This window comes from Podarcis cretensis (genome assembly GCF_951804945.1).
Source record: "Podarcis cretensis genome assembly, chromosome: 5".
Lineage (NCBI taxonomy): Eukaryota > Metazoa > Chordata > Lepidosauria > Squamata > Lacertidae > Podarcis > Podarcis cretensis.
The window spans coordinates 59,013,932-59,035,482 of record NC_137174.1 but is presented as its reverse complement, the minus strand read 5'-3'; the positions used below and the strand labels follow the sequence as shown (position 1 = coordinate 59,035,482).

At 45.0% G+C, this 21,551-nt stretch overlaps 1 protein-coding gene and 1 long non-coding RNA gene across 6 annotated transcripts in view; one reads left to right on the top strand and one right to left on the bottom strand.

Moving 5' to 3' along the window:
• The window catches only part of LOC307216861, a 330,476-nt gene that overhangs the window by 20,314 nt on the left and 288,611 nt on the right, over positions 1 to 21,551 (bottom strand). The window lies entirely within an intron of this gene.
• LOC307216823 (prominin-1-A-like) overlaps positions 1 to 21,551 on the top strand; it is a 37,599-nt gene that overhangs the window by 3,943 nt on the left and 12,105 nt on the right. For all 5 annotated transcript variants that reach the window (XR_013839334.1, XM_079977429.1, XM_079977432.1 and 2 more), the window contains exons 3-17: positions 6,839 to 6,900; positions 7,841 to 8,046; positions 9,694 to 9,814; positions 11,385 to 11,448; positions 12,179 to 12,268; positions 13,418 to 13,608; positions 14,015 to 14,089; positions 14,503 to 14,566; positions 15,807 to 15,966; positions 17,045 to 17,197; positions 17,916 to 18,039; positions 18,381 to 18,472; positions 19,565 to 19,649; positions 19,864 to 20,010; positions 20,965 to 21,036. Coding sequence is in view for 4 of the 5 variants with exons in the window: in XM_079977429.1 (XP_079833555.1) it covers positions 6,839 to 6,900; positions 7,841 to 8,046; positions 9,694 to 9,814; positions 11,385 to 11,448; positions 12,179 to 12,268; positions 13,418 to 13,608; positions 14,015 to 14,089; positions 14,503 to 14,566; positions 15,807 to 15,966; positions 17,045 to 17,197; positions 17,916 to 18,039; positions 18,381 to 18,472; positions 19,565 to 19,649; positions 19,864 to 20,010; positions 20,965 to 21,036 (1,706 nt within the window). In the remaining variant the exon portion in view is untranslated. The remainder of the gene's footprint in view (positions 1 to 6,838; positions 6,901 to 7,840; positions 8,047 to 9,693; positions 9,815 to 11,384; positions 11,449 to 12,178; positions 12,269 to 13,417; positions 13,609 to 14,014; positions 14,090 to 14,502; positions 14,567 to 15,806; positions 15,967 to 17,044; positions 17,198 to 17,915; positions 18,040 to 18,380; positions 18,473 to 19,564; positions 19,650 to 19,863; positions 20,011 to 20,964; positions 21,037 to 21,551) is intronic.

The window sequence follows — 21,551 nt, the reverse complement described above, 5'->3', positions numbered from 1 at the left end:
AAATGGCGCCAGACTTTCATGTAAAACTCCAGCGGAAGGTCTTGGAGGTCTCTGGCGAGAAAGAGAGAGGGGTTATCCAGCTCTGAACACGTTGGTTCCGGTGACAGAAAATACAAATGGCCCCTCACTACCAATGATTTGTTTAATTGCATCTCTGCCCATTTCACATATAATCATAGCTGTCAACTTTTCCCTTTTCTTGTGAGGAATCCTATTGGGAATAAGGGAATTTCCCTTTAAAAAAGGGAAATGTTGACAGGTATGCATATAATTGCAGTTTACAGGCAGCCTTCAAATGTAGCCCCACATACAGTCCAATGCAGTAGTCAAACCTGGAAGTTACCAGAGCATGGATAACTACAGCTAAAGGCTCTTTGAGGTCAGAGCACAGGTCACCTGACACCACCAGCATGGCCTTGTCATTTAAAAATGTCCCTCATTCTCTGTGTTATATATGAATAGGAGGGAGACATGATTAAAGAAGCGTGGCAGCCTCTGCTTCATCTAGTTTGGCCTTGAGGTAGGCTGTGTTATCTGGGATAATCATGAAGAAGGCCCTGAGATTATGATTTCTTATCTTCTTGTGATGCAACTTAAAACCTTGTTGGGTCCTCTTTTTGTAGCAGTGTGTTGCATGCTGACTCATGCTCTGTTTGTGGTTAGCAACCTTAACTTCATGACCTTCCCAACAGTTACTGACTCCTGCTCCTTTAAAGACCAGACACAGACAGACTCCTAAAATCAATGATATAGCTAGTCACAATTTAATGGGTTGTGGTTTTTTTTTGAGTAATAGCTAGTGAGAATTGGTGCCCCTTTTGACGTTGAAACCATCAAATTGGTTAGGTATGAATAAGATCCCTGCCCTTATGGAAAAAAATGACTCACAAATTAAGACTGGCAAGAGGAACAAAGCACAAAGATACAGTACCTTTGCGGGGAAATGCTGGAGCCTTACTTCATCCACAAATTCTCCAGAAAAGCAAAGACCAGTTCCAACTCATGGATCACTTAATATTTTTTTTTTTTTTAAAGCAGATGTATACTGTTTTAAGTTTGGGTGTCTGTACAGGAATACAGGTTTTCATAATGTATTTTTGGGGCATGTGAAATGTAAAGGGGGGGGGGAATGAACAAGGTCCAGCCTAAGAACAGCCATTCTCGATTAGTTTGAAGGTCCAAGACTGGCCATCTTGGATGCTTCAGGTAAAGGATGAAGTCAAAAGCTTCCTCTTTGTTGTTGGTCCCCATATATGGTATTCAGAGGTTTATTGTTGGGGGGAGGGACCATTGTCAGTCCTGGGGCCACATTCCCTTCCGGGCAACCTTCCAAGGGTTGCATGCCAGTAATGGGTGTGGAAAAAGGCACACGTGAGTAGAGCAATTAATGCAAATATTACTTTTCCTAGATAAGGCTATTTTCCTAACACGCAATCACACTCTCTTTCATCCATCCAGGCAGGCAAGAGGTGTTACCAGAGTTCAGGGGCTCATTCCAGCCAGGCAAAAACATTAGGTATGCAGAGGAGAGCCAACGAGGGATGTGGCCTGAGGAGAGTTCTGACTGTGAGATAGAGAGGCTTGGAGGACAACATTTTGCCCCTAGGCCTGAGGTTCCCTACTCTGTGATCGTGCCTCTGACAAGCGAGGTTCTAACATGGCATTTAACATGGCTTCTAACATGGCATTTGCTGCCATTGTTGGTGCTCCCTGCTGGGTTTATATTTGCAATGAATTATCTGCCACAGCCCCTAAATTTGGCTAATTATGGCCAGTTCAGGAACCCACCAGTCTATCTGTGAAATGTTGGGTTTTATTGTCCAGATCACATATGCTACACAACATAAGAACCAAATATCTGTCATTTTGCTGTCTGTTCACAGTTTTGAGGGATCCTTTTGGAGTACCTTACAGTCTCTTTAGGATTTTACTGTGCTGAATATTTTGGCGGTCATTTGCAAATCTCATACCTGCCTCCAGATAATTTGTGAACAAGTTAAATATTGCTTCTCACAATAGAAAGTCCTTCAGGGTGGCCTTCATGGCTTATTTTCCTCATTTGTTTATTCTCTCTGCTTTTGATTGTTTGATCATTTGCCATTCCATAAGCAGACCTGTTCTCTTATCCCATGACTGCTAAGTTTACTCAAGAGCTTTTGGTGGGACACTCTCTCAGATGTTTGCTGGCAGTCCAGTTATGTCAACTGGATCAGTCTAATTGATCTCCATGTTTTTGTTGGCAGTCTCACATAGTTATACAAAGACTGGTTAGGCAGTACTTCACTGTGCAGCATGTTTGCAACCTGAAGAGCCATTAGCATGGACTTTGCTAAACTGCAGAACCCAGACAGAAATAGACACCCCAGTATATTTTTCTGTCCTTCCATCATCAACCCCTGATGCCCTCAGTAGTGATTTTTTAAAATATACCTTTCATCAAGATTAGATGTAGGCCCTGGTGGCTGGATAAACTAGGCAGAGAATGGATTTCACAGGAAAATTGTACCCTTAAGTCCTTTGTAAGACATGTGGGGCAGAGGGAGTGAGGAATTGAGCTATTTTATCCTAAGCCTTGGGAGGGCAATGGGATTTAACAGGTCATCAAGGGAAGCTGAAACAGATAGGAATATTCATTTGATGTCAGCACTCCACCCACTTTGGCTGGAATGGCACTCTTCATAGAATGCATGGGTACCAATATAACTGGTTGCAGCAAGGAAGCTGTTCCAGCTTCAGTCAATCATTAACTTCTCTTTTAAAAAAATTTGATCTGATTCCTAGATGCAGAAGAGAGAAGTGTGTTTGGGGGGCGGGGAGGAGGAAGGGAAAGAATGGGGCCAAGAGAGATGGCAAATGGGACCAGGAAGGAGGAACTGGAAGGGGAAGGTGGATGTCTTGGGAGGGAGGAACAAGAAATGCTGTCACCAAGGACTCCATGGCCCATTATACATCACACTAAACCAAACAGTGGCTTGGCACAGATGAGCAAACATTTGGGTTACTGGAAAGAAAATTGCAGCTGCTTTGCTCTTCCTGCCTTGCTTCTGCAAACTATAGTTTGGCTTAGGGTTACATCTGAACCTCACAGTTTGTCTCAATCCAGAAAAGTCATGAGCTGTAGCCAAGGCTTGTTCTGTGGCTTACCACTCATGGCTTGTTTGGGAGGAATAAACCAGGAGCCCGGCTCACAGGTGTGAACTGTGCCACAGAGTCCTGGATGACAGCACCTCTTGTTGCAATCTTCTCTTCCGAAATCCACATGGGTCCACAGCAAGCATTATAAAGTTTTTAAAGGCTTGGTTCAGAGCCACGTCCTCAAGTTGTGTGGGGCCATTGTCCACTCTGGGCGTCATGAGTCAGGGTTTACACATTTTGACCTTTTATGTTCTTTTATGATGTGGTTTTTTTATTTTTGTGGTTGCATTTCCCAGCTTCTCTGGCATGAGGGCTAAAAATCGCTGCCTTTGTTACAATACTGCTAAGAATACTGTGCCATTTATTGATGTTCTGATGATTTAATCACAGTCATATTTTCTAAGATGGCTACAGCCTGTACTTTCTTGGAGTCAGAGGAACTGGGGTTAAAGCCTAGCAGAGAGCCGTACGGGAGCCATAACCCCCCCCCACCCCCCAGTTTCTCAAGAAGGGTTGCATGCTGAATTTTCTTAGTAGCAGTTTGTTTATTTATTTTTACATTTCTTTATTAATTTATATACTGCCCTTCATCAAATGACCACAGGGTGATTTACAGCATAGAACATAATAAGCAATATATGTCAATATGTTACTAAATATCCATACAATAAAAAAACCAGTTTATATACATACCAGTTATTGCGTATTATGAATTGTAGTGGAGAATATATAAAAGTACATAATACTTTATGAACAAGACATACTAAGCAGTAATGTCAAATTATACACAATGTCTTCCCAGCAGTGAATATCACAACTCAACGGAGTTATTGCCTACTCATCTCAGGTGCAACTATAGAACATAGCGCATATCTAAGAACAATAGCCTCTTGATAAATATGGGAGGGGAAAACCTGCTGGATATCTAAAGTGCAGAAATAGTGTACAAACGCACATACTTTTCTGTATACAAAGCTAGCTCTTAATCCCACCTTCCCTTTCTTCTCGTTTTTCACCCTGGGATATCTTCACTTCCCTGCCTCTCTCTCAGTGGCCTTTCATCATCTATCTGATACTTTCATGGGGGTGCATACTTTGTTCCCCTAACATTTCCCCTAAGGGAAGAAACCAAAAGGGTTCCTATCCCTTGAGGTCATCCTTGTGGGCTCTGGACCATCACTGGTACCCTGCAGCCTGCCTGGTTAGTAGAGTCCAGTTTGCTTGCCTCTTTGCAGCGACAGCTAATGGACAATGCCTCATGCACTCAAATGCTGAACGATTAGTATAAAATGTTAAACAGTATTGGAAAGTATCCTCAGCTATAAGAGGCAGAGAGTAAGGTCTTTGAAGCTCACCGTGCTTTCCTCCCTGGAGGCACCCCTTTGCTTTGTTGTTATTTTACACACTCCAAACGGAGCCCTGGGCATTGTGTGTGTGTCCTGTGCATGCAGGCCTTAGCTCCGATTTAACTTTCTGTGGTCTGGTTGTTTGCACACATTTACAAGGCCATTCTATCCAATGAAGAGAAAAGCTTCCTGACCCTCTCTGGTGTGAGGTCTGCACACACTGGTTTATATTGGACATGTGGCAGAGGCTCTTTCTCCATCCCCTCTCCTGTCTCCATTCCACTCCATACTGTCATCAGAGATTCCAGTTTCCAGTCAGTCCACTTATCCTCAGCCAGACTGAGCCTTGGCATACTTCTTGCTATATTTAGATAAATATTCAGCATAAAATGAACTCTGACTTGCTTTTTGATGTTTCTGTGCTTTCCAGTGCTTTTTAACATCTTGCTCTTCTTGAAAACTCCTCGCAACTTTAGAATGAAAGCACCAGAACTAGTCGCTGTGTTTCAGTTGCACAGGAAAAGTGCTGCTGTTAATCTCCACCCCGCCGCCGCCGCCCACAACTTTTGTTAATGCAGGAACTTCCCGTTCAGTAATGCTACCCTGCAGACTAATAGAATCATAGAATCATAGAGTTGGAATAGATCACAAGGGCCATCGAGTCCAACCCCCTGCCAAGCAGGAAACACCATCAGAGCACTCCTGACATATGGTTGTCAAGCCTCTGCTTAAAGACCTCCAAAGAAGGAGACTCCACCACACTCCTTGGCAGCAAATTCCACTGTCAAACAGCTCTTACTCTCAGGAAGTTCTTCATAATGTTTAGGTGGAATCTTTTTTCTTGTAGTTTGGATCCATTGCTCCGTGTCCTCTTCTCTGGAGCAGCAGAAAACAACCTTTCTCCCTCCTCTATGTGACATCCTTTTATATATTTGAACATGGCTATCATATCACCCCTTAACCTCCTCTTCTCCAGGCTAAACATGCCCAGCTCCCTTAGCCGTTCCTCATAAGGCATCGTTTCCAGGCCTTTGACCATTTTGGTTGCCCTCCTCTGGACACTGGAATATTCCTCTGGAATATTTAGATCATATCCTGGTGTCATAGCCCCATAGTCTTTCGTCTCCAGCCTTCGAGGCTCAACACTGCTTATTTGTGTTTATGTAATTCTGTGAATCACATCTCAATTTACTGTCAGTGCATTTTTCTTTTTCCTGGGTTTTAAATCTGATTGTGTATAATGATGAGTCTTACCTGCTAGGTGGTGATCACCCAACTTCCCTCCTTGAATAACAAAGGGAGGCATTTGACAAAGTTTAACTCAGGGTAGACCCATTGAAATGAATGAACCTAACTTAGTCACATTTGTTCATTTCAGTAGGTAAAATTCAGTTGAATACCACCCAAAGTCACTACAGTTGGTTTAGACCACAGCACCACCCACGTCCCTTCAAGCTTGCTAGTTTTACCAAAAACCTGGAGAAACTAATATTCTCAGTTCCATATGTTTACAGGCTAGAACCAGCTGCTCAGTAGTGGGAGAAGAATACATAGGTGGGCCATTGGTCTGATTTAGCGAGGCTCATTTTAGGTGCTTATGTTTTTACCTGCTAGATCAGAGTGGGCAGAAGGCAGATCTAGCTTTACTGGTAGATCTTTGAGTGATTTGCAGTAGATCAGCAAGGGTTTCCGACTGCCAGTTGTTTTGTGGTAGCAAAACGATCCCTTTTCTCCAAATTACGGTATATTGTCGAAATGAAACAAGCTTGGGATAGCTTGGTGTGAATTTTTGTGTGGAAGGATCATAGGCTCAGAATTATTTAATGCTAAGCACATGTATTTTGCATTAGGCTCTGGGTGGTGGATCTCAGGGTTCCAGTTAAAATCAAGTAAACTTCACAAGCCTGAAGGTCTGGTCTGTTTTCGGCAGTTCCCAGGACACAGCATTTTCTCTTCAGAGCTGTTGAAGCTCAGAGGACATGTTTGCTAACCATACAGTGTGGCACCCCTTAGTGGTAAAGTGGGGTATTGCTTAACTTGGGCTGCAAAGGGGAAAAAAGTTTCTTTTCTATCAGCAAAATGTTTATTGAGCACTATAGCCCGTGGCACAAAATAAAAAGAGAGAAAGAAATTCCATATGTGATGTGCATAGAGTCATTCAAATGGGTTATAGCAGGAGAGCTTTGGAGAAGGACAGCTGGAGAAAATAGGGTCTCATCCTGGTAACGTAGGCTACGGGTAGGAATTTCCAAAGAGATCTCAGTGTTGAGTGATGCACAAATGTCCAATAATGTAGGTGATGGTATATTCCCTCTTCCCCCTCCTGGCACTGCTGACCCCTCTGTTATTCTCCTCAGATCTTCTGACTCGCCTGATCCAGCGCCAGGTTAATTTCACAGACCCAGCAGTGTATAAAGAGGTGATTTATTTATTTTTTTGTATTGCTTCATGGAACTCAGAGGCTAGTGGGTGGCAGTTGGTGAACCTGGACAGGGATGAAAAGGAAATGTTGGTGTGGTAGGCTCAGCAAACACCGAAAGGTTGACACTTCACCCAGAAGTCAAACGTGGTCAGTGTCTAAATAAATAAATAAATATATAAGCAGTACAAATGAAAACATTCTCAGTTGTTCTCTGCAAGTTTAATAAACCAAGTAAAGATTCTGATAGGGACTCAGGGATGCATGATGGCCCCTCTTTCAGGAGAGTGAAATTAAGATCAGTTGTGGCGTTGGAAGGAGAGTGCTAGGGAAGAAGTCCAGGAAAAAAAACCCTGGTTTGGAGGATCAGACTAGGCCAAGCTTGCCTAGACAGTGCCATGCCTTCCCAGTACACTTTTGGTGCTAGCATGCGCTGTTTACATTATCCTGGGAGGCTAAGGAGGGAAGGCCTTCTAAGGTCTGAGCATCCAGAGCCACATTGTTCATAGGGATTACTGGACCTGTGATTATGTGTGACTCTGGGTGGGAACTTTTGAAGCCCGTGTGCAAGAACGCAATGCCCTGTGCAAGCACATATATACCCTGTTGACTAACAAGAGCAGCCTGATCCTTGCCAGGAATGCAGGAGCAGGGGTAGAAGCCTGTAAGCCCTGGTACATGCTACTAGGTCACTATCTCTAGATGAGCAAAGTGGACTCCAGAATAACAAACTTCATGTCCAGGACATGGCCAAGAAAACATTCTAATAAATCCAGATTGTTTTTGAAGAAGAACCATCAGTGGACTCTTGGGGACCACCCTGTGCTGAGCCCTTCACCCTTTTATTTTGAGGCAGGCAGGTGTCAGCGTCTTTGAATGATCATACTAGCTGACTACTGTGTCTGTTTGTTTTCTTCTCTCCTCCCCTCCCCATCTCTAGATGTTTGTATACCAAACAGGCTTCCTCGTTTGCTTTGCCATTGGTCTTCTTTTCATCATCCTTGTGCCCCTGGTGGGTTTGTTCTTCTTCTGCTGCCGCTGCTGTGGGCACTGCGGCGGCTCCATGTACCAGAAGCAGACAAAAAACACCAATTGCAAGAGGCGGACGTTATTTGCATTCCTGCTAGCTGTCACTACCATTCTCGTGTGAGTTGGGTACTATACTGAGCATCAATGAACAGGGCGGGAGTGGGTTATTGCTGTGACGAGTTCAGCAAGGAGTTTATTCCAGTCTGTCTACGTTACCTGTTCAGCAGTAGTGGACAGCATGGTGAGGCTGTGCTGCTCATCTGACTTCCCTCTGGCTGAGTCAGTACAGCATACTGTGACAGAGTGGCTGAGGGATGAGGTTGGTGCTGTGAAAATGCACCAGTGGAGCCAATCTGGCGCTCCTGCCAGCATGCTTGCAACATGTTGACCTTACCTCCCACACTCCATCCTGGTAACTCAGCAGGAAGGGAGGTCAGGTGATGGAGCAGCCCCCAACTATACAGCTACTGCCATTTGGACCCAATTTCAAGCAAGATGCACCTGCTTAGCTGTCTGATATGAACTGGCTTGTCTCACCTGCATGTACACTGTTTGTAGGCACTTCTCTTATGTGCTGATGTTGTACACATAGTGGCTGCAGGTCTAGTTTAAATGAGACAATTTATTTGTCTACTTGGCATCACTTTTAAGTCTGGCCACAGCCTTTTATGATGGTCTTGTGCAAAGGAATGGCTTCCTGGAGCCTGAGGGAGGATGGGATGGTCCCTGCAGGGAGGCCCAACAGGAAATTGCACTGTGCGTGTAGGCTACTTCTATTGTGTGAAATGAAAAGTTGAGGTTAGTAGCTCTGGCAGCAGAGATTGAGTTTCCAAACCTTTGGGGATCAGCCACTAGAGACGTTTAGCAGTGCAGAATGATCAAAGTAGGCCTTAATTCTTGCCAGTGTTCAAGCAAGTATATCTCCTCACTGAACAACTACAGAGTTACTTTGGAGTCCAGGGGAAATGATGAATGACACTATTTCCAGTCAGACTTGACCTCCAGCATCACTGTTCCTATCAATTCAGCATATGGTTCAAGTCTGAGCAGCCAGTCACTAATTTTCTGCCAGAACACCTTGAGGCACACGAGCATAAATGTGTGAAGGGAGATTCCCAGGAGCCTTCTGTGGCATGGCTGGCTGCCTGGGAACCAGAGCATGGCTGGCTTTTACTCTGGAGCATGCCACCACAGGAACAAGCAACTGCCAGAGCCCTTTCTGCACCATTTGTCCTTGCACTAGTTCTATGGAGGTTCTTGCAGACTCGAGGGAACCCAGGGTGCCTATGAAGTGCTGAATTATTTCAGTATCATAAAGTTGGAATGGATCTAAAAACGACCTGGATTAACCTCTGACCAATGGGCAAGGGGAGTGCATCCACCAGACACCCCCAAAATAAACCTATACATTCAAGCTTACAATGTGTTGCAAGCACAGAGTGGGTGCTAAAGAGTAAGTAGTTGGAGACGAATCACACAGACATGCAAGTCTCATGCTGCAGTTTTACTGCTGCCTTTGGGGGGTACTAGTAGGTCTCTATGACCTGCTCACATTGCCTACGCTGTATCCCCCATTTGCTCCCCCCAAAATGGAACAATGTCAATCAAGACACTTCATAAATAAGTCACAACTTTGTTGGTACCCATTGTTATGTTTTTTGACTGGTTGCATGATATTACTAGCTTTTCCTCTTTGAGGAAAAGGAGAAGCAACTTCAGTATGAAGAGTTGTCCTCTCAACTCTGCCTGCTTCCTTCACTGCAGGGCTGGGGATATTTGTGCGTATGTCAGCAACCGTCAGATATCACAGGGAATCAGTGGAGGCTTCGTCACTTTGAACAATACGATGGACAACCTGTTCATGTTCCTGAACTCTATCCCTAAGGTATATAGTCTATAAGCTATATTATGCACCTTCCCCTGTTTCCTTTCTACAGGCAGGTGTCTTTTGTATTTTCCTCCTATCCTCCATGTATGATCACTTCTACTGCCCTGCCTACATAGTGAGGTGTTCTTCCTCTTGCTGCTTGTTTCCTTCACCAGCCTCCCTATGCCTTGCCCTGTTCCCCAGAAATGCACCTCTGTATCCCTACCTCCAACCTCCAATGATTTACTTCTTATGAGCATCATTGCACTGTTTAACGGCCATTATCCCACTGACATGCCCTAAATCTGCACTTTCAACACTTCAGTGGCCATGGCAAACTACTTAGCCACTATAAGTTAGAAGGGTAACTGGATCAGATGATACCTGAGGAAGAATCCTGTGCCAGGAATAGAGGTCCATGGCTTTCCAAGCACTGGTACAAGGTGAATTCTGGGATCATGACAGGGCTACAGGAGTCATCTTGGTAGTTCTGGACTTCAGTGCCTTCTCAGGCACCTGTTTTCCATATCTTCTTTGATTAGGATATAAAAATATACTCATTTAAACAGCAGCACAAACTGTTCATAGTACTGGAAGGCACAAACATGCTTTGCTGTTAACACAGAATTATCAAATGGTGCTGAGCTACATTGTTTACCAAGGTATATTGGTTTAATGGTACCTCCCACTGAAGGCAGCTCCCACAAGAAACACAGGGACCAATATATCATGCCATGCTAACTTCTTAGAGCTGTTTCTGAATAGTGAATTAAATTGTTCTTTGGGAAACCATTTGCAAAACCTACATGTGCCTGAAATATCTTTTTAACCCATGCTTAACCATGGGGATTGGTAGGAGCTGGTCTGGATAGAAACACCCACCATACATGGAGGCAAAATAACTGCAGTTGTGCTCCCAGTCCACAAAATGTTGGGTTGGCTGTGGCTTCAGTGTCTCTTCACCTGCAGAATTAGATGGTAGTCAATTTTGTATGTTCGGTTCCTCAATTTTTTTGCAAATAGCATTTGCCTCTATGGTGGAAGACACTCGTGAACACTTACTTTTAAGCTGTGATCCATCATGAAGTTCCACATATATTTTTGCAGGACAAACGTAAGTGTGTTTATGTCAAAATTGGTGCTCAAAGGGGACTGATTTCCCAGTAAGTGTACACAGGATGGTAGTCTTTAGGGCTTATTTTCTATACAATATTTCTACACTTTCTACACAATATTTATTTATTTAGGCTATTTATATAATGCTATTTCATAAAAAACATATATATTAAAAAAATCAAACATCATTAAGTATTGCGGAAAGATGTATTCTAAATGGCAGTGATTCAGAAGTTCAAAGAAACCTTTTCAACTGGATTGGTGTAAAACTGGGGAGTGGGACAATGCAGAAGCAATGCACTTCAATACAATGGGCACTACTGAGTCCTCTGTGTTCAAGCAATGCACATCATGCTGTTGTCCTTATAATTTCATATCCATGACCATAAATATGTTCAGGATCTTGATCCTGCTTGCTGCCCCCTCCCCTGCAGAGCATACTGTATTTCATCCCTTCCCTGGTTCTTCACAGGAGATTAATGACATCATTGACTCCAGTTCAGTGCCACTGAAGCAAGCCAATCAGAGCCTGCAAGGTGAGTTTCTGCCACTGGCCACAATCTGTGTTGTCTAAATCTTGAGGGAGGGAGGCAAAAAAAAGCAGGCCTCAAGCTTGGAAATCAACTGAAATTACCCAGTATCATTGGGAGAGGTGTGGTCAAGGAGCAAGCCAGGAGTCAGGGTCAAAGAGCAGGCCACAACTGGAGGACAAACCAAGAGTTTGGGTGTCAGAAATGGAGGACAAACTAGCTGGCATGAACAAAGAAGAATGAAGGATTCAGGGAACACACCAGTGCTCAGGAAGACTTTGCTGCTCAAGCAAGGGTCAGCTGAAATGGGTAGCCTTTTATATTTCTTCCTGCTCAGGAAGATACAGTGTCCAGCCAGGGTGATAAAGTCAGACCAGTACTGGAAGGATCTTCACTAAGAAGATGTTCACCTGAAGCTCAGTGCTCCACCACACAAGACAGCTGCATACAGACCCAGCATTTCCCGAGAATTAGAAGTCTGCCCCAGAAGTTCAGTGGTCATCTGCAGAATTCCTTCCTTTACCCTTGTGGCCTGCTTCATCCACGCAGTCATCACTGAGTTCTGCTCCTACTTAAACTGTAGAACGTTGGTTTGTACCCAAAGCATTGCCTATTATCCCTTTATCATTCAAGGAGTTCTCAATGTCCATAAACCATTTTTTTCTGGCATTTGGTATGTGACATAATGGTGGGAAGCATTCTTGTTGATCCTCTTGTTCTGATGTTTTCTCTGCAGAGATTGGGCAGACTTTGGGAGACAAGATCAAGAATCAAATAGGTGGACGAGTAAACGAAGCACTGGACGATGCTGTATATCTTCTCAATGGTACTGACCTACTGTCTAATGAAGAGTGTGTTGTGGGATCTAGTAGTAGAGATGGAGGCCCAGAAAGTGTGTCTCTTTAACTGTGGCATGGGGTGAGGCAAAGGTGCTCAGAGGACAAAGAAGGTTTAGAGCATGGGTCAGGAATTTTTGGCCCTCCAGATGTTGTTGGGACTCCAACCCCCATCAGCCACAGCCAGCACGGCTAATGATCAGGGCTGATGGGAACTGTAGTCCAGCAACTTCTGGAGGGCCAAAGGATAGCCAGCCCCTTCTTGGGAGAAAAGTGCTTGTTGCTGTAGTTCATTGTCCTGAATTTGATTTGTTTGTTTAAAGCATTGTTTTGTTTTGTTTATGTTTTTACCCCTCTTTATGTGACTGCTTCAATCTGTGGAACTGGCAATGTTATAGGTCCTGTATAGTATTTGTTCTGCATTTGTAAGAAATTGATCTTGTAGTGGGGCAGCCCCCACACTTCAGAACTCCTTGCCTATTGACATCAGGCAGGCGCTTACGTTGTGCTCTTTTTGGCACCTGCTAAAAAACATTTTTGTTTAGGCAAGCCTATCCAGACATGTCGAATGTTGAACAGGGGTTTTACTCTGGTTTTTAGCTTATTGTTGATCTTAATATATATTTTTACTGATAATTCCATTGTTTTATATCTTTGTTAACTGATTTGAGGTTTCTTTCTTTTTACATTCAAGTGCCATATAAATTTTACAAAATAAATAAATTGCATTTGATTTGTTCATTGAGGTCCAGCTCTGAGGGTCTTCTGGTAGTTCCCTCCCTGTGAGGTTACAGGGAACCAGGCAGAAAGGGCCTTCTTGGTAGTGGCACCCGCCCTGTGGAACGCAATCCTGTCAGATGTCAAAGAGATAAATAATTATTTGACCTTCCGTAGACATCTGAAGGCAGCCCAGGAAGCTTTCAGTGGTGTTCTCTTGTGTTCTTATTTATTCTGTTGGAAGCCACCGAGAATGGCTGGGGCAACGAACTCAGATGGGTGGGGTACACAAATTTATTTATTTAGTTTTATTTTATTTCATAAAACTTATGCACCACTTGATTCCCTTGTGCTGAAAACTATCTGTCACTGGGGTGGAGATTGCAAAGTTCCTCCTCACTCTTTTTCTCTGTCCATTGCAGTGACTAGCTCTGTGGAAAAAGAGCTCCGGGCAGTCAATGAGTCAACAAATCACTTGCGGGACCTTCAGGAACAGCTGAACCAAAACCTGACCGCCTTGAGCACTGATATCAACCAGACTTTGAAAGACTGCGGTGCACCTTGCAAGGATGTCCCAAAGGAGAACCTGGAGCCTGGGGCCAATCTCAGTGCGGTAAAATGGGGTTGGAGTGCAGAGACCTTAGGAAAGGGATGGTGGGTTTTTAGAGAACATGGGAAGAAGCACCACTTTCAGGATAAGTGGGCTTAGCTAATTGAGTGACACTACTGAGACAGAGCCTAAAGCCAGTGCCAGGTGGTGCAATAGATGTCAGGGTGGAATCTCAGCTGAGGCCTGGCTACAGTGTTGGAGCGTGTCTACAAGATGCCCATGGATGTGTTTGTCTGGTCTTGCCAGCACATAAACATACAAACATCTCAGTGGACGCCACGTTGCTCTTACCTGTGTCAGTGTAAACATTTGAGTGAAACACAAAGATTCCTATCCCTCCCAGAACACAATGCATCATCACTTTAATTTCTTACAGATAGATAAACTGCCCCTTCATCTGTTCCCACAGGTTCCGGATGTCAGCCGCCCACTCCAGCTGTTGACCAATCTGACAGACTCAAACCCTCAGGACACCATTGCAAAGGTAACATCCTTCCCTCCATCCATCTTTTCTCTCTCCTCCGCAATCAGAGTGTGCCACACAGAGCAGACTTTCTGAGTGCCCATGCCAGGTGGCAGTGTGCCAGGGATGGCCTGTCTAGGAAAGGCTGTGCAGTAGGAGCAGAGCCACAGACTGAGCCTAGCAGCATAAACCACAGCCTTGGGTCATAGGGCTCCCCCGATCTCTCAGACCATCAATGCCTGTATCCCATTCTCAGAAGGTATTGTTAGCCCACCTCCTCTTTGGAATCAGCACGTATTGCAATGCCTTTTTGATTCACATTGCTTTGCCCTTTGTTCAACACTATAAGAGCATATGTGATTCTGAGATCTCTGTGTTGTTTGTCTTTTGTTTCCATCTGCCTATGTCTTTATTCTGGGTTCTGGCACTGGCAGGCAAGAAAAGTTCTGGCTGATATTCCAAAGAAGGTGTCTGAACAAACAAAAAAGGTGGTGTCTGGTAAGTAGTTTCAACAGATAAATAAAGGTGTGTGTATTCTCATTTCAAGAACCAGTTGAAAGGCTATGGTTACACTTATAATGTCCTCAGAAACTAGAGGTCACCTGCCAAATATCTCTTTGATCAGTTCACATTAATATGTGGAATTTAGTCAAGTTTCAGCTCTCAGTCATTCAATATAACTGTTTACAGTTTTGCAATAGTGCAGCCTTTTCTTTGTTTAGAAATTATTATTCTACAAATATACCTTCTACATAGTAATTGGAGTTCACACCCAACAGTTTCTCACATGTGCATGTTCAAGCAACATGGCATTTCCTGTCCTGAAGATGCAGTTACAGCTACCTGCTGTGGATGCATGGAGTGATAGGTGTGAGTTAATCACATGTGAACATATGAAGCTCTTGTTCTACAGAGTCAAATCAATGGTCAGTCCAGCCTAGCACTGTCTACTCTGATTCACGGTAGTTCTACAAATTCCACTTGAGATCCCTTAATTGGAGATGCTAAGGAATTCAGTCTAGGACCTTGGACATGCATTCACTCTTATCACTGAGCTACAAGATGTCGCAAAACATTTTTAAAACGTATGTCCTCCTATGGACCAATGCTACATACACACTGTTGTTTAGAGGACATGGCTAGGCTGCACATTCTTGCTAGCTCCTCCATTTATTAGGCATCAGTGGGCTCAGTCAGGGCTGTCTTAAGCATATGCGGTGCTGGGGTACAAAGATCCGCCCAGCGCCCCCCCCCCAGTTGCCCAGTCCCAGGCTTGCAGGAGAGCAGAGCCAGCTAGCCACCTCTGCGTCTCGCTAGCTCAGTCACCGGTGGGCTCTTCCCCGGACTCAACTCTCGGGTCCCGGACTCTCAGCCTGGCGCTCCTGAGAGCCCGGCACCCAGGTGCCCCGCACCCCTAGCGCCTATGGGTAAGATGGCACTGGGCTCAGTGGGGCTGGATGTTTCCCTTCTCTCAATCCACAGCTTTCCTTGTCCTTCCTGCTTTGCGTTCCCCCTCCCCCCTAACTTGAACTGAATGAAGGATGGGCAGCCAGAAATGAAGGAGGCATGAGATTTGCTGAGGTGTGTGAATGGTTCTTCCTCGGAGAGCTAATAAGCAATTGGGCATAAAATACTACATATCCAGAACACATAGCAGGTGGCTGCCCTGTGGTAAGATGCTCTCTGCCATAGTGAACAAAGTATATTTGTTTATTTGTGTATATTTTGGTCCTTGCAGAAGGAGAGTCTCGCCTTCGTGATGTTGAGCAAGCGATTGAAGATACCCGTAGCAACTTTTCCACACTGAGCAGAATGGGGAATATCTCTCAGTCCATGACAGATGTTGTCAGTTGGGCGAGTACCTATGAGCCAGATATTGTCACCTATGATAGCTACAGGTATGAATTAAAGTGTTCTTAGTGTTAGAATTCAGGCTCGGTCAGAGGTATGTGCCTATCTCTCCAGGCACCGGCTGAATTCTTTTGACCTCCCTCCGGCGACTCCCGGCAGGAAAAACACACGAGGTCCGTTCCGGCGATTTTCCTCAGGCTGTGAGAAAAACACACCAACTGCTTCTCCTCCTCCCTGCTCCCTGCATATCCCCAGGGAGGGGAATCAGACTCAGACAGAAATGTTTCTACATGTTTTTATTCCTGTCTTTAGCAGTCATACAGTGAAAGATGTCTGCTCTCTTCAACAAAACAGAGAGAAACTCCAAACTCCACCCATGTACATCCTGTACAGGTCATATGACACACACTGAGCTCACATCCTGTGCTCAATAAGGAGAATGGACTGCCCCTTTGTTTCCATGGCAACAGTCACATACATCCTGTCTGGCTTTGCAGCCACAAGCAGCTGACTGAGCTGCTAGAGCCTTTGCTTGCTGCAGCATTGCTGCTTTAGAATAACACTTAGAGTATTGTAAGCTGGGTAAATCCCTTAGGTTAGCTTAAGCCACGGTAGGTCCTGTGTTGGGTGAAATGTTAGTCCCCTGTCCCTCCTGACTATGAGTGGTCATATGTTATCAAAATGGCAGCTGTAGGAAATGGGATGAGAATGGTAGTCTAAACGAAGGGCTAAAAGCTTTCTGGCCACTATTTTGGAAGCCTCTGATGTGCAGTTTCATGTCACACTGATGGTTTCCCACAACATTTTTGGACAGGGCACCACATCTAATCTGCAGTAGTATGAAAATTAAAATCCTTGTCTTCCTATTTGGTTAATTGGCCCAGATAGCACTTGTTTTTCTTCAGTGCTATACCATTGTTCATAACCTAGGCTTGGATGGGATCTCATGTTTTCTAATTTGCTTCTTCTTGTTGCCAGGCCTTTGGTGCACATGCCAGCAGAGTACAGTCTTGCTGACGCTGGTTTTTAGCAGAGATCAAACCCATTACCAGGTTTTGGCTCCTTCCTTCCCTTAGCCATTGCCTTCTGTTGGAGTCTTAACTGTTTTCCTTTTCCTTACTTCAGGTGGATTGCTGGCCTTTGCCTCTGCTCTCTGGTGCTCGTGATCATTGTATTCAATGTGCTGGGCCTCTTGTTTGGGGCACTTGGGCTAAACCCGCGAGAGATGCCTACCAAACGGGGCTGCCTCGCAAACACTGGTGGAGACCTCCTCATGGCGTAAGAGACTTTGTACCTTCTCCCATCTCATGACAGAGAGTCATCCAATAAGTCAAAGGAATGTAGGAAGCTGCTGCTGCATCCCATGTCAGGCCCTTGGTTCATCTAGCACAGCACCATCAGTGCTGACTGGCAGTGGCTGTCCAGAGTTTCAGCTAGAAGTCCTTCCAAGCCCTACTTGGAGATGCCAGGGATTCATCCTGGAACCTTCTGCATGCAAAACTCATGTTCTGTTACCTTATTACCCTTCCTGATGATTGCTAAATGTTGCCAAGCTGCGTTATGGCGTAGCAAATGTGAGAGCATGGGTGGCAGGACTCAGGAGGCAGCTGTAGATCTTTACATGTATTGCTGGATGCCTGATTCCCCAGCTCTCTGGGAGCTATTCTATGGAGGGTTTTCCCATACACAATCTGTTTTGTGTACAGGCTCCTACTAGAGAAAGCTAGGGTGGGAATATCCTTAAGTATCCAGAAATGCAGCATTACTGGCAGATTGGCACGGTGCAGAGCCATGCCCCCTGAGTATTTTGGCACCCTGACCTTGTCCTGGACTTTCCCATGGACCTCTGGCTGTTCCTTATGTTTATCTGCTGGATTGTGTGTCAGAATGAATGGAAGAGTTGTCTGGGGCAAAGGTGCAAGGGCTCCGACGGCTGCTCTTCACATCCATCCAGCAAAATCCGAGACCTCCAATCATGTTTTCCCTTCTCTGACAGGAGCGTTGGGTTCAGCTTCATATTTTCATGGCTGCTGATGCTGCTGGTTCTACTGACATTTTTAGTTGGGGGAAGTATGTACACAGTGGTGTGTCGGCCATGGGCCGATGGGCATCTCCTTCAGGTAAGTCCCTTGGGCTACCATGAGTATTCTTTGATACTGCTGAGTGCCATCTGCAGTGGAACAAGGGGGGAAATAATGTGGGCGAGGAGAGAAGTGAGTCATGGTTACCCTTAACACCAGACCAGAACCCACACACTGTAATCTTAGATTCTAATCCTGGGATCCCATCTCTCCCCCTTGTCAATCATTATCATTTTGGCATGGAAATTGCTGAAATAGGCATGAGACAGCCAGGCAATCCCACAATCTGCAGAGGAGGAAATTGCGGGGAGAGGGAAATACTGAAGATGTTGTTTTGAATTGAGAGGCTAAGAATCTAATGAATGACTATTTTCTTCTAGTTTCTGGACACACCAGGGTTGTTCCCTGAATTCAACCTGACACAGCTCTTGCATTTGAAGAGTTCTGATGTGAACCTCTCCAGCCTGTACAAGTGAGTGGCTGCCTGGCTGGACTCCTCCATGGCTTCCTGCCTACTGTGACTTTGGTCCTCAGCTTCCCCCAAAGGGAGAGAGACTCTTGAGAGTAGGGTGGGAACTGCAGGCCTGATAGAGTCAGGCATGCAATGTATGGGAGTAGGGAAAAGTAAGTTCCACCCACTTGCCAACATGCAATGTCAGGGTACCATGCACAGCCATGCCAGGGGGCCCTGGTGCAGAGATGTCTTTAAAAAAAAATATTTAGTTTTTTCAGATTTTGAAATTTGCAAACAATTCTCAAGCAACCAACACAGAAAGAGAACTCTTTTTCCTTACATTTCCAGCATGTATTTGACTTTGTTTTATACAAGCTAGTTTACTAGCGGTTAAATACCAATGATACATCGTTTTCATATAATTTTCTTTCAACGTATAACATGCAGTAAACTTCAAATCCCAGTTCCATAGCTTCTCCCATGCTGTAAGTTGTATATTATGTCCAAAGTCCCTTGCCCAGTATAGACAGGAAGCTTCATAATACAGTTGTACCTTGGAAGTCAAACGGAATCCTTTCCGGAAGTCCATTTGACTTCCAAAATGTTCGGAAACCAAAGTGTGGCTTCTGATTGGCTGCAGGAAGCTCCTGCAGCCAACTGGAAGCCCCGTCGGACATTTGGGTTCCAAAGAACGGTTGCAAACTGGAATACTCGCTTCCAGTTTGCAGCGTTCGGGAGCCAAAACATCCAAGTACCAAGGTGTTCAGGATCCAATTTGACTGTATAATCTTAAATGTGGTGCAGAGAAGTCTTTCCCTGACCCACAACTTCTCCATTCTGCCAAGAGTTTGCTAGAATAACAGCCTGAATCATGCTTTTCTTTATCTGAGGTACCCTTCAGCCAGATGGCCGTGCTTCTTAGTCCTTCTATTTCCCCACAGTTCTTGCTCCCATGCTGAGCTTATGTCACCAGCAACCCCATTGCTCCCTGGCGTAAGAGTTAAACTACATGATTGGAAAGCTTGATTGCATGGTGATGCTGTTTACCCAGTTTATGTTTGACATAGCACAGTGTATCCTGGTCTCTTAGCTCGGTTTTCACTCTTGCAGGAACTGTGAAAACAATGCCCCCTTGTGGAGCACCCTTCACCTGGGTGAGGTCATCCCTCTGGATGAGATCCTAAACACCAGCAAGGTCAGTGATGAGTGTCTGTAGGTGAATTGAGACAGCCACAAGAGAAATTGAATGACCAGCAAGATTAGTGTCCTCAGATATGCTCTGGGATAGTTTAAAGTCCCGATCTGGGGCATATCTTCAGCCACCTGGAGAACCCCAGAGAAGTGTCCTGGGAGACTGGATTGTTATGTACTCTGCACCTACTCGCCTTGTTTTTCTTTTGCTCTTACAGTACACCGGTAATATTGATGCAGCCTTAAAAAAAATAAATATCAGTTTGGGCTCCCCTGACCTCCTGAAGGATGAGCAGAAGCGTCGCCTGCAGGAACTGAGCTCAAAGGATGGGCTGAACCTGAATTTTTCCAGTGCTCTGAAACAAGTGAGATGAGAGGGTGGAACAGCTTATCACAAGATGATTTCTTTTCTTGATCTTTATAGGGTTTGACATTGTCTGGTATCTTGTGAGATATGTCACATCTGAAAAAGAGTCGTGTTTTTTTAAAAAAATTAAAAGGTTAGGCCATTCAAAGTAGTTTAGATTGCCTAATAGGACTAGTGACTTGCCTAGAAAATGATATCATTACCAGTAATAGTAGTGTAGGCTCCATCCCCACAGAAAAATGCATGCCCTTCATGCTTGCTGGGGTATGAATTGCTGCAGGAAGGAATCCGTCAGCTGGGATATTCTGATTAACTGACAATGGAAGGGTCGTTGGGTTGATGATGTCAGCATAGGTTACTGGCAGCTGTTCAGTCTGTTCAGGAGAAAGGATACTGTCCGGAAAGGGCTTTGGGTGCAGCCCAAAAGGAAAGCCGTCCCCCAACAAAACCTGTGCAGGTTACTGAGTTTAAGAAAATCTCAAAGACATCTGTATAATGAAATCATGCCATTCCACATAAATAAAAGCAGCAGTTAACACGTAAACAGGACAGGATTTGCCTGGTGCCTAAAAGCAACGACAAAGATGCCAGGCAGATCACCCTTGGGAGGGAGATCCATAATTAGAGCACAGTCACTAAAAAGGTACGCTCTTTGGATGGCACCCACATGTCCTTTTGTAGGTGAGGGCACCCAGAAAAGAGCCTCTGATTGTTGTCTCACAGATCATTGGAGGTGGAGGGATGAGGTGAGCTTTCTCTTCCCAGAGGTGTGATGTGAAATAATAATAGCTTACGCATCAATGGGTTCAAAATGAAATAAAACAAGTTGGAAAGCGGATTCTAGGAAGTGTGCGAACTTAATCTGCCTGGGCCCTGACCTTACTCCCTCCAATGCCTCTTGCTATCCTTGAGGAGCTGACCCACAGTGTGCTCTCCGTCCCTTTCTTTGCAGATCAACGAGACTGTGACAAAACAAGACCTGTCTTCATTGGCAGCATATCTAGATAAATTGGCAGAAAACACAGTGAGTGGTGCTTTGATTGGGAAATCCCCATTCTTCTGCAGTGCTTCTCTCCCCCAGTTCCCTTTCTAGGGGAAGGGGCCCTGTAGGTGTCTTTTTGGGATCACTTCAACCCAGAGCTGGCCCAATACATTTTGGCACCTGAGGCGGACCACAAAATGGCACCCTCCCCGCCAGAGAAGTAGGGGTGAATGAAGATCTACATTGGGAACAAGGGGGAGAATTGAATTAATCTTATCCAACAGCTGAAGTGGAAATGAAATGCTGTCATGGCGGGGGGAAAGGGGCCTGTTCTGAATCATGCCCCCACCATTTCCTCTCTAAGGGTGATAGGAGACCAGCAGCATCTCCTAATTGCCAAGAGGTCACTGTAGAGGTGGCATGGGGGGCAGGGAACTGTTGAGGAGAGGCAGATCCAGCCCCCAAGCAGTGTGCCACAGCCATCAGTGCCACTGCAGCAGCAGCCATGGGCTGAATCAGCTGTCCCTGTGGATCCTGCTGCCTGAGGTAGTCACCTC